The sequence below is a fragment of the Danio rerio genome, chromosome 7 (genome assembly GCF_049306965.1).
Source record: "Danio rerio strain Tuebingen ecotype United States chromosome 7, GRCz12tu, whole genome shotgun sequence".
NCBI lineage: Eukaryota > Metazoa > Chordata > Actinopteri > Cypriniformes > Danionidae > Danio > Danio rerio.
In genome coordinates this window covers 65,089,908-65,106,712 of record NC_133182.1, presented here as the reverse complement: position 1 = coordinate 65,106,712, position 16,805 = coordinate 65,089,908, and the positions used below count along the sequence as shown (strand labels likewise).

The 16,805-nt window shown below is 38.6% G+C and overlaps 1 protein-coding gene across 2 annotated transcripts in view; it reads right to left on the bottom strand.

Annotated features, from left to right (window-relative positions):
• Positions 1 to 16,805, bottom strand: part of stim2b (stromal interaction molecule 2b) — an 860,843-nt gene that overhangs the window by 382,562 nt on the left and 461,476 nt on the right. Inside the window, exon 1 of one of the 2 annotated variants that reach the window (XM_073906845.1) lies at positions 11,607 to 11,735. The exons of the other annotated variant lie outside the window; for it this stretch is intronic. Within the exon in view, the coding sequence (XP_073762946.1) occupies positions 11,607 to 11,610 (4 nt within the window). The 5' untranslated portion in view covers positions 11,611 to 11,735. Of the gene's footprint in view, positions 1 to 11,606; positions 11,736 to 16,805 lie in introns of those variants that run through there. 2 annotated transcript variants of the gene reach the window in all.

The window sequence follows — 16,805 nt, the reverse complement described above, 5'->3', positions numbered from 1 at the left end:
TTCGGCTCAGTCCATTTGTTGATCTGAGGGTCGCCACAGTGGAATGAACCGCCAACTTATCCATCATATGTTTTATGCAGCAGATGCCCTTCATGCCACAACCCATCACTGGGAAACATCCATACACTCATTCACACACATACACTACGAACAATTTAGCTTACGAAATTCACCCATAGCACATGTGTTTGTCTGTGCTGAAGCCAAATCTGGAGCTTATCTAACAAAATAAATTACGATAACGGCCCTAGTACAGCCTAATTTATGTAATAGAAATTATTAAATACAAATTTTTAAAAGAGGAAAATCAAGAGAAGCAAAAAAAAAATTTAATTAATTAATTAATTAAAATGTAGTTAAAATTTTGTCGGTTGAAATTTATTTAGCAATATTTAGCTTGAATTTAATTGTATTATCTTTCAGTTTCTTAATATGTTTGGTGACTAAAATATTATTTTAATAAATATATCTGTTTAATAAATACAATTTTGTTTAAATAAACCAAAATACATTGCCAATATTCACTGAGAAATGGATACACATATTCATTTTCTAAATGGGCTGTACTCAATGCACAGTTCAGTTTTTTCCTCCAGCCATTTAATACATTTTTTTTATTCAAATAATGGATTTCCTGCATTTAAAGAGCCCCTGTAATACCTAAAAAAGGCATATTTTGGTTTTGGGGGTATCCAACAACAGGCTGACATGCATGTAAGGTCAACAAACTGTTTCATTGGTTTATAATGTGCATTTATTTTTCCATAATTATCCCAGCGACTCCCATATGATTCGTTCAGCAATTCAGTAGTTACCAAACCCCTCCTTAGTGTGATGCTAATCTGTACTGATTGCTCCAATGACCCACTCTGTTGTGATTGGTTGACTTTGTTTAGTTCGAGACAGAGAAGTAGTCAGAGTGCAGAGTATTTGTGTGAGCCCAATGCAGGAGTGCATTAAAACAATGGAGTTTAACACCAGCGTATTACTCTATTCTTAACCATTAATAATAACAATGACACACATTCATACAGCGGCAAAAGCTGAACTATTCTGAAACTCGCGAACTCATTTAAACTGAAAATCACAAACGCATTTAAATCCATAAAGACATTGGTACATGTCGCGCTTTTAACAAGGCTTTCGATGCGATATGAAAATATAAAGAGTCAACCTTATACAGTACAAGCCATTACAAGTAACAAAGCACAATTAAATATATCACTTGTAAGCTAGAGAAAACAAGGAGGTAGTCATTTTAATTGCACTTACTTACACTTGTGAAATGGAGGAAGAAACTGGTCCATGAACTGTGTACTGTAAAGTTCCTGTCAAGCTCTGACAAAGTCCCATACATCAATAGTCTTTTCTCATCCTCCATTGAACAAATAGTCCACAAATCCCCTGTTGCAGGGTAGATCATTGCGTTAATAACCAGAACGTTCACTCATTTATGTTCACTCATCCTCAGTCATGATCAGTCCCACACACACCCGCACTCTGGTAGTTTCTGAAGGGAAATGTGCCTTCACATTTTACCGGACACGGCACTTCATATTTGGTATTGTTTTATGTCGATGTTGCTATGAACAGGCAAAAGATCCAAATGAGTACCAATCATTTAAACGACTCAGAGTCAGTTTTTTTCTATAAAAATTTTTTTATATTTTTTAAATACAGTACACTTTCAGATTTCACCCTCAGCTGGATATTTTCATTCACGTAGAGCTGTGTTACACACTGCTTGGAAGCTCATTTTCAAAAACTCATAATTGGGGCTCTTTAAAGCTTCTCTTGTGTCATTATTCTTCTCTGCTTTTAAGTTTGTGAGGTACAGTAGCCTCATCGCATGCTTGTCTTCTCTTTTATAATTGTCTTCCTCTCCAAAAATTCACACATCAATGTCATGTAGAGTCCAACTGTCCACGGCGAATTAAGAACTTCCAAACAGTCATATTAGACTTAAGAGAAGAATAAAAAGGGTTTAGATGGAATAAATACCTCATTTCAGCATTTCCTCAGAAAGTCTGTAAGAGAGGTGGTCTTTGGGCCCATTAAGCATAACATGGAAAGACTGAGGTTGACTGTGTTGTACAGAGCCAAGTCCTGATACAGTCTGTTTGTTTTCCAGTGTTTTGGTTCCTTTTTACATTTTCTCGGTCTCCCTGGATCTGCTTAATGCAGTTTAGCACTCAGTTCCTGCACTGGCTCCCAGCGAGTCTGGCTGGAGAGGATCTAAAATAGAATCAATTATACCAATCAGGCTGTGAAATTGAAAACATCCTAGGTTGCATCATACAATGGATGTGGTGTGCCAGTCAAAGACTTGTAACATTCAGTGGACCTACTAATTTACATCACTCCTCATTGCTTCCTCTTGTCTACGTGGACAAACACACACACACACACACACACACACACACATGCACACGCTTACCAATGAATGTGTCAATCTGTTCCAGTGTTGCAGGAAGAGGACCAGGACACGACTGGAAATTGAGCCAACACTCACCTCACACCTAATATACAAACAGACAATGACACTTTTCCAAAAAACACACAACTGTCTGCTCGTAAGTAGTTTGGTAGCAAAGTTAACGTTTATGTTTAGACTACAATAGCTCATTCTGCTTGGTGTACAGTTCATGCTGCCTTTTTTCCTGCAAGCTGAATGTAAAATGTCGAGTCAGTTTACAAAAAAACAGTGACCATTTATTTAAAGATCAACATTTTAGAACAAATTCAAAACAGTTGATTTTATTTGTATTATTTGTACAGAAGTACTGTAATGCTTTGTGTTCATCATGTAATTTAATGTGTGTTTTATAGCGCATTTTGGTAACACTTCATTTTGATGGTCCATTTGAGTATCAGTAGACTGTCTGCTTAATGTTCATACTGCTCCTTCAACAGGCATATAACTGACTATAGGAAACTTAGCAAGTACATGTCAACTTACACTAACCTCAACCCTAAGCCCAGCCTACTTATAATCTAATGAGAATTAGTTGGCATGTAAATACAATGTAACTTAGATTCAACAAACGAACCATCAAAATAGAGTGGTATCTGCATTTATTGTGTATAGCCATACATATATCTCCATCCACCAAATTGGCTCTATCACTGTCTCTCTATTAGCCATACACCCAAAGCGCTTCACAATCATGAGGGGGCTCTCTCCACACCGCCACTAGTGTGCAGCATCGACAATGGTGCCAGTGCACTCACCACACACCAGCTATAGGGTGAGTGAAGAGACAGTAATAGAGCCAATTCAGTGGATGGGGATGATTGTAAGGTCATCATAAAGGGAATTGGGCCAGGACACCGGGGTTACACCCCTACTCTTTTAGAAAAGTGCCATGAGATTTTTAATGATCACAGAGAGTCAGGACCTCAGTTTAATGTCTCATCTGAAAGATGGCGTTCACTGATGGTGTAGACTGATTTTACGTGGCCGCCATTTAAAAGAGAAATAGAGGTAGCTGTGGGAAGAAACCTGGAAGTATCGCCTGAATTCACTCAAAAACATTGTGTACCTGGCTGTATATCTTATCAGCGAAAAGAGAGTGACACAAACTTATCATTTCACTTCCGAGTGAAATCAAATTGATCTTTGAGTGACCCGAATGTCCATTCTGAATGGATAGTGAAAATAAAAAGGGATATCAGACCTCATTTTTAGCTAAGTTAAGGGAAATGGCACTGGTTAGCTAATGTTTTCTTTTCCAAAAACACATTTTATATGCCATTTGTCAAACTCAAGTTAATAAACTGATTCTTTAACTAAATTAGACTCGTATCTTTACAGTGCATTCAGAAAGTATTGATATCACTTCACCCCCCCCCTTTTTTTTTGTTCCAGCCTTATTCCAAAATTGATTAAATTCATTTATTTACTCAACATTGTACACACAATACCCCGTAATGACATTGTGAAAAAAGAGTTTGTGAAATTGTTGCAAATTTATTACAAATAAAAAAGCTAAAAAAAATAACATAAGTATTCACACCCTTGCTCAATACTTTGTTAATGCATCTTTGGCAGCAATTACAGACTCAAGTCTTTTTCAATGTGATGCCACATGCTTGGCACACCTGTCTTTGGGAATTTTTGCCCATTCTTCTTTGTAGTACCTCTCAAGCTCTATAAGGTTGGATGGGAAGAGACGGTGTACAGCCATTTTCAGATCTCTCCAGAGATGTTCAATAGGATTTAAGTCTGGGCTCTGACTGGGCCACTCAAGGACATTTACCGAGTTGTGAAATCGCTCCATTGATATTTTGGCAGTGTGCTTTGGGTCATTGTCCTGCTGGAAGATGAACCCCTGCCCCAGTCTGTTCAAGAGCACCCTGAAGCAGGTTTTCATTCAGGATGTTTCTGTACATTGCTGCATTCATCTTTCCCCCTATCCTGACTAGTCTTCTAGTTCCTGCTGCTGAAAAATATCCTCACAGCATGATGCTTCCAACACCATGCGTCACTGTGGTGGTTGTATTAGCCTGGTGGAGCGGAACTTGGTTTCTGCAAACGTAACGTCTGGCATTCACTCAAAAGAGTTAAATTTTAGTCTTATCAGACCAGAGAATTTAGTTTTTTATGGTCCGAGAGTCCTTCAGATGCCTTTTGGCAAATTTCAAGTGGGAAGTGGCTTCCGTCTGGCAACTCTACCATACAGGCCTGATTGGTGGATTGCTGCACAGATGGTTGTCCTTCTGTAAGTTTCTCTTTTCTCCACAGAAGAACACTGGAGCTCAGACAGAGTGACCATCGCGTTATTGATCACCTCCCTGACTGAGGCTCTTCTCCCCCGATCACTCAGCTTAGATGGCCGGCCAGCTCTAGGAAGAGCACTGGTGGTTCCAAACATCTTCTACTTAGCAGCAGAAATGTTTCTGTAACCTTCATCAGCCTTGTGCCTCGAGACAATCCTGTCTTGTAGGTCTACAGACAATTCCTTTTTCTTTATGCTTGCTTTGTGCTTTGACATGCACTGTCAACCCTGGGACCTTATATAGCCAGGTGTATGCATTTTCAAATCATGTCCAATCAACTGAATTTACCACAAGTGAACTTCAGTCAAGCTGCTGAAACATCTCAAGAATGATCAGTGCAAACAGAATGTACCTAAGCTCAATTTAGAGCTTCACGGCAAAGGCTGCGAATATTTATGTACATGTGATTTTTCAAGTTTTTAATTTTTAATAAATTTGCAACAATTTCAAAAACTCTTTTTTCATGTTGTCATTATGGGGTATTGTGTGTTGAATTTTGAGTAAATAAATTAATTTAATCCATTTTGGAATAAGGTTGTAACATAAACAAATGTGGAAAAGCGCAGCGCTATAAATATACTTTCTGGAAACACAAAAAAGCCCAAAAGATTCCAATGTCTGCTGCCGCTTGTATGTAAAGAAAAAGGTCAATACCATGCTAATAGGTATTAGCATGTACACTGAAAGTACAACCCTCAGTGCTGGAAAACACCACACGCTAGTGATGATTCATTCCTGAGCGATTCGTTTATTTTGAACAAATCTATTATGTAACTCAAGAACAATGAGAACTCTAAGGGAGTCATTCCTTTATTTGCACATGCGTACATTTGTGAAGGAGAAGATTAGTTCCTTTTTGTCCTTTTATTGGATTTAAGTTGTTTATTCATTAGATGAAAGATATAAGTGAATCATATGCAGTAAGAGCCAAAAAAAAATGTGATCTGTTCATCTTCCGAGTCCTCGGTTTGAGTATGTCTTTATATGCGGTCACATGATGGAGCAACGCAAAAACCCAAAGATTTAAAAGGGAAACAAATGATTGTCTTTTCAGCTTAGACTGTGTGCATTGGTTAGGATTATATGAGACTGTCTCATGTGAATCAATAACTCAAATTTGAATACATGTCAGAAGAGCTGAGCTAGCCTAAAATTAAACATGTAATCTTAAAGCATTCTAGTCATGACTTGTGTGTAGTGTGATCAACATTTGGGCAGTGACTTTTTAATAATATTTTGGCTAATTGAATTAAATTATTTTTGTTTATCTCGAACTAGACTGAGGCCGTACTCACACTAGGTACAGTTAGCTCGAACCGGGCCACAGCATGCTTGTCCCCCTTCCCCCCTCCCCCGACGGCCCGCACTCACACCACAAACGGGCATCGGCACGCTTATGTCATGGCTGCTGCGCTGTTCAGTGAAAAGCGCTCTCTCACTCAGAAGCACAGTGGAGATTTCTCTAGTTATATCGTTTAGTTGTTTGTTATGCAGTGACATGCAGTCAAATATTTCACCAAACAGTCCTTGGGGATGCGGTGACACGCAGTCAGATATTTCACCGAACAGATACGCCAATTTTAGCGCTCAAAAATCATAAAGCCCTCGTGCTGCAGGAATGAAGAGGTCTGCTGAAGCCGCGCAGCTGTCGTGCTGTGAGAAGTTCTCATCTTTAATAAACTACGTCAGTTTGCGTTTACTGAACAGTAAGAATGGTTAATAAATCCATGTGAAACAGTCCCTTAAAAGTCACGTTTCGGGCTTTGGCGCATTTTGCACTCACTCACAAGCATACCGTGGCAAAGCCCAAGTGAACCGCACTCAGGCCAACCTCTTCCAACCGGGCCAGGGCCAGCCAAGTGAACCGTGCTTGAGCCCGATTCAGCGCACTCACACTTCTCAAACGATCAGGGAAATGGGCCTGGGCACGGTACGGATGGCATAGGTTGAGTAGGCCCTTAAAAGTCAGTGCAATGTTTTGAAGTTCCCATCACTACCATACACTCTCCCATTTACACACTAAGGCCAGTTTAGTGGATCCAGTTCACCTTTATGGCATGTCTTTGGACTGGAAACTGGAGAACCTGGACAAACTCCACACAGAAAGTCTTCCTGGTCCAGCCAGGACAAGCAATCTTTTTGTTGTGAGGCAACATACTGCCACCAATAGAACAGTCTTCTATAAAATAGCCAAGTCACTTCTTTCACATTTTTTCCCATAGATATGTTATTAGTCATGTTTATTTCAGGACATTTCATTATTTCAGTGATTATTTCATATTTTCAACTGCTTTACCCATGTATTTAGCAAAGCTCATTGTTCTTCATAAAAATTGCTGATTGACTGGGCAATGATCCCATAGAAGAAACCTCAGGTGGAAGAAGGAGCTTCTGCTAAATATTTGTTTCCATTCTTCTGTACAGCTTTATAAGAGTTAAAGCTCTTTCTAAAGCAGAAAACATCTCCCAAACCATGGCACTTCTTTCACTGACTTCTGTACACACTTTGGGTTCAGTCTTTTTCTATTTTGATGATGAACAAATTGATTTCATTGGACAAATCAAATGTCATTAAACCTCCATTAAGTGAAATTTGGACTCGTTCTCTTTCCACACAACATGCTTCTCAGCAAAGGTTAGTCTTTTGATTCATTCTGTTGATGAATGTTTGGTCACTGGATGGTTTTCAGTACAAATTCTTTTAATCATAGAGAAACTTTATGTCAAGATCCAGATATTTACCCTTTTTAGTGCTCTTTAGTTGAGCTGCACTGTTTAACCAATGCCTGTCAAGATTCTCCACATTATCCTGTACGTCTCTTGTATTTGGCCATCTTCTCTTGTTGGCTGAAAGGGTCAGAGAGCACAGTTTTGTCAAAGATGAGGCTATCAACACCACATGCTTTTAAGAAATAGGGCCATCAGACCTTTTTTCCTACTTAACAATTCATATATGCTGAATGTCATGCTGTTTTGTTCTACATTTACACTTATTAACATAAATAGCTCCCCTTTACACCCCTGTAATCTTACAGTTCCATTAAAGGTTCAGTATAGCTGAAAAAAAGCTCTTTCAAATGTTTTTCATCAGAAACAAATGGTTCAGAACAGTTCTATCGGGATCCACAAAATGTTGTTCTATGGCAGGAGTTCCCATACTTTCAGCCTGCAAGCCCCAAAATAACAATGCCAGGGACTCTCAACCCTGAATATTCTCTGAGGTGGTTATAACTATAGGTTCCACTTTATTTTAAGTGTCGCTTATACCTGGAACTTACACGATAACTAGATGTGTAAGTAGTATGTAAATACAGTGTATGTACGCAGTGGTACATAGTATTTACTTTTGTATTACTAGTTTAACTACACAGATGTAACACACTCTGAATAAGCTCAAATGTGTAACAGGACGTTAATAACACAATCTTCTGGCTACATAATTTGCGATCTCTTTAAATATATGTATATAGGGCTATGTTTTCATAATGAGCCTATGTTGATGTTTTAGGAGGGTGTGAGTTTTGTAGTTCATTGTAAGGGAAGAGTTTGGTTGCAAAACGTGATAAACACCATTTTATTACATTTGGATTTTGTTATTGGAAATCAATGTTCAGATGTTCCTTAATCTATTTGTAAATTGCTGCCATTAATAACATTTAAGAATGTACATTTTAGGCCTACTACAAAATGTATTTTTTCACAAAACGTGATATTCGCCAGACCAGTTTCTTTACAAAGTGCGATATAACAGTTATAAAACGTTCAAGATGCTGCGTGAGCTCAGCATTCCCTGGGAAGAGAGTCTCCGCCGGTGAAGTGCTCCGAGTTTGCTCGTTGATTTATCGATAGAAGATGAAGCCTTTAACTTTACAAAAATGTATAAAAGCGCTACGAAAGTGGACCAGAATAAAATACTTCTACGTCTGTCAACAATACGCAAATTCAGCAAGGAACAAGTCTCCGCTGATGTCAAGAGGAAGACCAGGGAGCGCCTATTTTCTGCTCTCCTCCCCATCACAAGATACCTGTTTGCAAGGCTACACTGTTAGACCTTACCAGGCTTTTTTACAGTAGAACACTGGCAACACTGTTGCCAGCTACTCACTGTAAAAGTTTGGTTACAGTAAGTAACTGGCAACAGTGTTGCCAGTTAATTACTGAAACTGAACCATTACAGTGAGTGGCTGGCAACAGTGTTGCCAGTTGTTTACTGTAACCATACCATTGCAGTGAGTAGCTGGCAACAGTGTTGCCAGTTAATTACTGTAATAGAGCAGCAGTGGTAACTAACTGGAAACTGTGTACAGTTAATTACTGTACTGTAGTGTTACAACTCACAGCATTATACTGCATACACAATAGTATGTCAAGGTGTTACTAAAATTAATTAGTATTCTAACCTGTTATTAATTCTTTAAATTAATTAAGTTGTAAATTCTGACAAATTTATTTTATTGTTTTGGCAGCAAACAAATATAAAACAGAAAATGTATAACAAAATTAAGAAATCAGCAGACATAAATATCATCTTACATATTACTGAGAGCCACAGGTCTGCACAGCAAGGCTGCAGTCAAACTAACGTTTAAGCATGCAAAATTCTGTCACATGGCTCTGCGAAAAGGAGTGGGATTAAACAAAATATTTAGAGATTGAAAAAGCAAGCAACTGGTCCATCATTTTTGTTCAGAGAGGTCATGGTTTGATCTTTGATTAGTCTCAAGCAATCACATGATGTGATTTTGCAGTTCAGAGTTCTCCAAGCTTGAACTTTCCAATGCTGCAAACTGTAAAATTTGTCGCATGAGCATGCATTCCAGGTCTGCAGCATTCACATGGGTATGAATGGAAGTCTATAGGGAGAAAAGTGCAGTGTGACCGGGACTTTAAGCTGTAACTAATTAAACACACCTGATAAAACTAATTAAGGCTCGTTAGAAATCTACAGGTAATGTTGAAGCAGGGTGGGAACTAAACTCTGCTGCCCTGCAGTTCTCCAGTAACTTGGAGTTTGACCCCCATGGTATATAGCAGGGGTGCTTAATCCTGTTCCTGGAGATCTACGTTGCCGCAGATTTCAGTTGCTACCCATATCACACCTGCCTGTAATTATCACGTGGTGTTCAGGTCCTAATTCATTGGTTTAGGTGTGTTTGATATGGATAGCAACTGAAATCTGCAGGAAGGTAGATCTCCAGGAACAGGATTAAGCATCCCTGATATATAGCATACTTTTAAAGTAACTGCTAACATTTATCACAATCACATATCCAATAAACACACACACACAAAGTGCTGCAGTGAAATGTGTTACTCTCACCTCAATGCTGACCATGCAAAAAAAAAAAAAAAAAAAAAAAACTGAACAGCAAAAGAACACAAAATAATTATTTTAAATTTTAAAGTTTTTAATAATTAAAAGCTCTGTCAAATCTCAAAAAGTTTAAAATAATTATAGAAAACAAAAATAAAGTTGGCAACACTGAAAAACCAAAGGATCCAATCTTTTATTGTTATAATTATCTCATGACAACAAACTTTTTTATTGTTTCAAATATAAATTCTAGATGGAAACACTGCTCTGAAAAATACATAGCAACAAACTCACAACCTGGGACCTGACAGTGGAGCTTTTGTGTGTGGATGGCTATGTGTATCATGTTTTTGTGATTCCCTGTGATGATGTGCACATGTTACCTTACTGAGATGATGGAATTTAATTTTGGCTTAGTTGCCAGAAAGATACATACAACTGTTAGCATCTGTACATTATGGCAGTATGTGTCAGGGTTCTGCCACTTTGGTCTTGTAAATTCTTGTTTTGGTGGCAGAGCTCTGACACTACTCAATGTCTGGTCCTGTTTCTGTCTCTGTGTGCGCGCGCGCCGTCGTGGGTGTACGCAGGGTGTGCGCGCTGCCACATGATGTGGCCGCGCACGCTCTGCGTCCCTCAGACGCGCGCGCTCTTGTACTAGTGTTTGTGTTTGTTCTGTCAGCAGCGCGCTGCTTTATTCTCGGCGCCTCCGTCTAGTTGGTTTCAGTTTTGGTTGGCGCTGAGATGAAGCATGCGCGTTGCTTATGTGTGAGCGCACGGTAAGGTATTTATCTATCGTGTGCTCGTGTCTTGCGTCTCTTGTCAAAGCACGTGGCTCGGTGTTTACATTGTGGTCACGTGCTTTTGTCGTGTGCTTCAGTGTTGTGTTTGTTATGAACATGCGGTTAATGAGTTCTCTCATTGGCTGCATGTTCTTGTTGTGTTATGTGAGCGCATGGCTTGTATTGTCTCTCTGTGTCATGCGCTCTCCCGTCTATTGTCTTGTCCCACCCTCCTTGTTAACCCATTATTAGTTAATTGTGTTCACCTGTTTGTGTGTTAATTTTCTACACTTTATATACCCCTCACTTTTGCTGTCCTGTGTCAGTTCGTCATCACATTTTGTCGTTGTATGAAGTCTTGTCCTGTTGGTTTTCCAGTCCTCATCCTTGCCAGTCTGCCCAGTCCTGTTTGTATGTGTATGTATTTGTTTTGTTAATGTTTTCCCCCTCGGGGTAGTTTGTTTTGCATTTTATTTTATTATTTAATAAAATCCCATTTCCCTGCATTTGAGTCCTCGCTCCTTTTTCCCCATTTCCCATCACCAACCCTGACAGTATGCAATATCCAATAAATACATATACTAAACAAAAGTAATGTAAGAAGTTATATGAGGAGAGGCTAACTAGCTAACAATAGCTTTCAAGTACACAGTTCAAGATAACAACAATATAACTTAAAACACAGCCTTATTTTAGAAACCCTCAAAAACATTTGAACACATTTTACTTACTCATTTTAGATTCTTATTTAAAGCCTAAAACATATCAGACTCTACATCTGAATTGATGGACAGAGAATAGAGCACACTCAGCAGTAAACAAATCAAACACCTGGCTCCCTTAAAGGGCCAGCATTTTCTGAAAACTCTTTCTAACACCTTTGTGTTTAAAATAAGACGGACAGCCTGTGGGAGTGTGTGGTGATGCCTAAATCATTGTTTTTTACAGTTATTTGCTGCACAATCTACAGAGTAACAGTGCAGTTATACTAACTAAACACACCTGATCAAACTAAATCTAAAGGTAGTGTGTTGAAGCAGGTTTGGAACTAAATTCTACTAGGCTGTGGCCTTCCAGGAGTTTGACACCCCTGGTACATAGCATATTTTCAAAGCAACTGCCTACATTTATCACAGTTATGCACATATCGTTTAATAAAAACAATAAAAATATACTATAATATAAACTTCATCCATAGAAAAAAAAATAAATAAATAAATAATCTGATTCTCATGTTGTTCCAAATCTGTAGTAATAATAAAAAACACAACAAATATTATGATTTATACATTTATTTAGGAAAGCCTTTAAACTGTTAATTGCTCTTTTACTTTCCAGTTTTCCAGACAAATTCATTGAGTCTCTGCAAAAATGTATGTGCGTGTTGTTTAAGATATATATATATTTTTTAAATAACACATTTTTACTAGTTATTTAGCAAAATACTAATATTTAGTTGAAAGTGCGATTTAAAATCTTAACTATAGGTCAAACTAGGCAATTAAATTAAATTAATTATAGAAAAAGTAAACAAAGTTATAAAAATTATTGTGACAATTTCTTTGCTCTGTGTGAATATTTTTGCCTTTAAATGCATTTCTTCCATATCTTACACTTACCTTTTAATAAGCTCTGTGGCATTGGTTGACTCCTGATACTCAATGTTAAAAACATAAAAGCAACCAAAGAAAACACAGAGATAAAATAAATATAAAATAGCAACATAAAGCATCAGAGTAGATGGGGCAGTAATGGTTGATCAGTAATTTACCATTTATTATCACAGTAAATATCTGTAATGGTACATAGAGTAAATTACTGTAATTTATTCCTTGCACTACAGAATTTCATACAAATCCTGCTCCTTTTACAGTAAAATACTGTTTCTTTTCATTACAGCTAAACACTGGCTATTTTACAGTTATTTACTGCATAATCTACAGTAAGGGTTAACAGTGTACATTTCCAAGTGTACTTTGTAAGTTTATTTTGAAATAATTTCTAACATGTAGCTGAGTAACCTATCTGGAGATTTGTTTATGCGGTTGCACCTATTATTTATAGCCTAAAACCTCACGTTAATTCTTGTTGTTGTTGATTTATTATTAGGGAACATAAAGGGCACAGGTTGTTACAAAGAAAAATGAACGATTTCGCTTTTTCACAACAACCAATAAATAAGCTATTACTATAATTATAATTATATTTATTATTATTATTATTATTATTATTATTATTATTATTATTATTATTATTAATACAGTGAAATAATTTATTAAATATGACAGGGCAAGGCGAGCTTGTGTCGGGGACTCTCTGCAACAGAGAACTGTGACACCACGGCTCCACTCACTCTGATCATACAGGTTTGGCTTTTAGCTGAGGTGTGAAGGAGCCGCCCTTCACTCTTTCTGTAACAATCTACAAGTCTTAAGTAATCATGTCAAACAACCAACATTTTTCAAAATGGATATATCTCGTTTTGGAACGAAACTCTTCAAGTTTTCTATGACATTCTCTATAATAGTCGCTAACTACAAGTATACCAGTGCTGTCACATAATCAACAGTACAGTACTGTCTGTGAGCAACTTGATGTTTAATGCCTCTTTTAATGTAGCATTGAAATCTTCATAAACTGTATACTTACAGCATTCAATAAATTGTTGTAAATTACTCTGCAGCGGAGTTTCCAAACACATTCCTGAGGCACCAACACCCATATTCCACAGTATCCTTTATCAAACACACATAGTCATCTCATTAGTGTGGAGACCTGAAATAGATGTGTCAAAAGATATGCAAAATGTGCAGATCTTGGGCTCCTTCATTAACATGTTTGAGAAAGAGTGCGCTACATGCATACACCTGTGACCTCATTAGATCAGTGTTACTGCGCCACTGCATCTGTGTGTGTCTTGCTCCTGTTGCTTTAGCAAAATTATTCATTTTTATTTAATGAAGTAGTATGAGTGATCCTGCTGGTATTATGTCTGTATCATTTAATTTTAAACGTATCATTAAAATCAACTCTTCTCACATGAAAGAAATGTTGATGTTTTTTTGTTTGTGTTGTGCATGTGTGGTCCTGGTATTTATCATGAGTATCAAATAACCCAACAAGCATAGAAATAGCATTAGTTTTATTTGTAATACTTTACAATGCCAGTACATGAATTATGTTGTATTAATATGTCAAGTAAACATTTATTTATTATGAATTAATGATGAGTTAAGGTCTGTGCTAATCATGAACTAACTTTAATTAAATGATTCACAAGAGTTCATGTGAGAAAAAAGCTGCGGTCACCCTGGACTTTTTTCCTCATAGACTTCCAATAATACACACATGAATGCATCAGACCGGAAACGCTAGCTCATGCGTCAAGTTTCGCAGGTTGCTGCAAAGTTCAAGCTCGGTGAACTCTGACCTGCGAAATCGCATCACATGACTGCGTGACACCAATCGAGGATCAAAACATGACCTCTCTAGACAGAAATTTAAAACATGGAGCAATCTCTTGCTTTTTTAAATGACTAAACATCATTTAATCGTTTAATCCTGCCCATTTTCTCAGCGCCATACGACAGAATTTCGCATTATCAAACTCGAGTGTGACCACAACTTAACGGCTACCTTAATTACTTGAGAGTGCTTGTTGTTAATTAATGTATTATTAATTAACATTTAAGTTTGAGTTAATGTAACCAATATGAACTCATGAGTTGTTAATATATCTTTACTTGGAGGGGCACAGCGTTGCCAGATTTACGATAATTATCATATTTGTACGATTATTTCGTCCTCTGTACGATCAATAATGAAAAAAATCTATAATGTACGATTTCAAAATTTTGTTTCATTGTAATCTTAGGGCTTCTATACTTATTGATCTAATTGCATCATTTTTCTACTGCCTGTGAGGAGAACGTTATTTAAAACATTAAATTTTCTTAGCCAATCAACATGGAGAACGGCTCTCTCTCACGAGTTAACATTAATGTTGCCTGCAGCGATGCTCAAATCAGTAGTTTTCAGGTTAAGATTGATAGTTTAAGCACTAAAGTAAAAAAAAAAATAGTGTTTAAAAGGAAGGTGAGAAGGACAGGGTAGTTTGCCTTTGATGTTCTAATTTTTCCCCATTAAGACATGTCATGTGAATGTGTTTTTCCAAAGTTAATCTCGTCAAAATAAAGCCACGAAATTGGCTCATTACTGATACTCTGAATGGGCTGGTGCACACCTCAGAGTGTGTGAACAATATGGGAGGGTGCACTGCTTTCAAGCCAACCAGCACTATGTTGCAATCCATTATGGCATCCAATTTGTACCGCAAAGTGAATCCCTCAACATCTGGCAACACGGAGGTATCCGATGACAGCAACTCAGAGGTTGAGTTTGAACCTTCCTACTTAGGTACGCTTAGTTGTTGTTTTTCCATGTATTGTCAAAATGCTATTTGTCTGGATAATAGCTGTATACTCTCCGTTTGACTCGTATAAGCTAATTTTCCTCCAAATAAGATAATTTTGAGGTTCTGGTACGATACTTTGACATTTCCAATCTGGCAACAGAGCCCCCTGTTGTGCCTCATTTAATGATCTCTGACTGGAGATGATGAGACTATTTGACTGGTCCGCCAGAGTACAGGAGGCTCGCTCGCCTCCATCAGAGTGGGCGATCGGTCACTGAGTATGTCATCTTGTTCAAAACCCTAGCAGCATCCTGTGACTGGAATGAGGGGGCTTGTTGATCCGTTTTCCGTGCAGGCCTAGAAGAGGACATCCAGGATGAGCTCGCCACTCATGAACTGCCACATAACTTTGATCTTATTAATTTGGCTCTATGCATCGAGGTTTGCCTTAATCGCCGACACCAGCGTAAGCTCCTCTGGCTGGACGGAGGGCACCCTTTTATCTTCCACCTTTTCTGCTCTGCCTGACCCTTAACCCATGAAAGTTTGTCATTTGCGGTTAACAACCCAAGAGAAACAACAGCGTCTGGCCTGGGGTTTGTGTCTTTATTGTGGCAAACTTGGACACTCTGTCACAGTCAGCCCAGGAAAAGCCAAAGCCCACCAGTGAAACGGGGTATCCTGGTGGGCGCTATTCCCCTTCAGTCCCCCTCCTCCCGTACTCTGCTACCCGCATTGGTTCAGTATAAAGGTTCTACCAATGCCTGTTCTGCTCTCCACGACTCGGGAGCAGAAGGAAACTTCATGGACAGCTCTGTGACCATCCAGTGGGGTATTTCAGCCATTCTTCTCCCTGAGCCCATCCCTGCCCGTTCCCTTGATGGTACCCTGATTGCTACGGTCTCCAATGCTACTCCCTCCATAAGTCTAGTTATATCTGGCTATCACCGTGAGGTTAACACACTGTACCTTTTTGATTCTCCCAGCGCTCCCATAATTTTGGGACATCCCTGGTTGGTGCAGCATGGCCCTCATGTGGATTGGTCTGGTAATTCTGTTTTGTCCTGGAGTCAGTATTGTCTTAAGTCTTGTCTTGGTCCTGCCCCGTTTCCTGTTTCTGTGTGTCCTGTTTTGCAGGTGAATGCAGCAGATCTGACAGGGGTTCCGATGGAATACCGCTATCTGAGTCTTGTGTTTAGCAAGTCCTGGGCCACCTCCTTGCCTCCTCACCGACCCCATGACTGTGCCATAGAACTCCTCCCAGGCACTTCTCTGCCTAAGGGTCACTTGTATTCTCTTTCTAGTGCTGAAAGAGAGGCCATGGATAAATTTATAGATGAATCCCTTAAAGCTGGCCTCAGCCGCCCTTCCTTGTCTCCTTCGTCCATGTATTTACTATCGAGGGCTGAATGACATTACTATAAAAAATAGGTATCCCTTGCCTCTCATGTCTTCAGCCTTTGAACTCTTGCAGGAAGCCCAGGTCTTCACTACCACCTTATCTGTATTCGGGAGG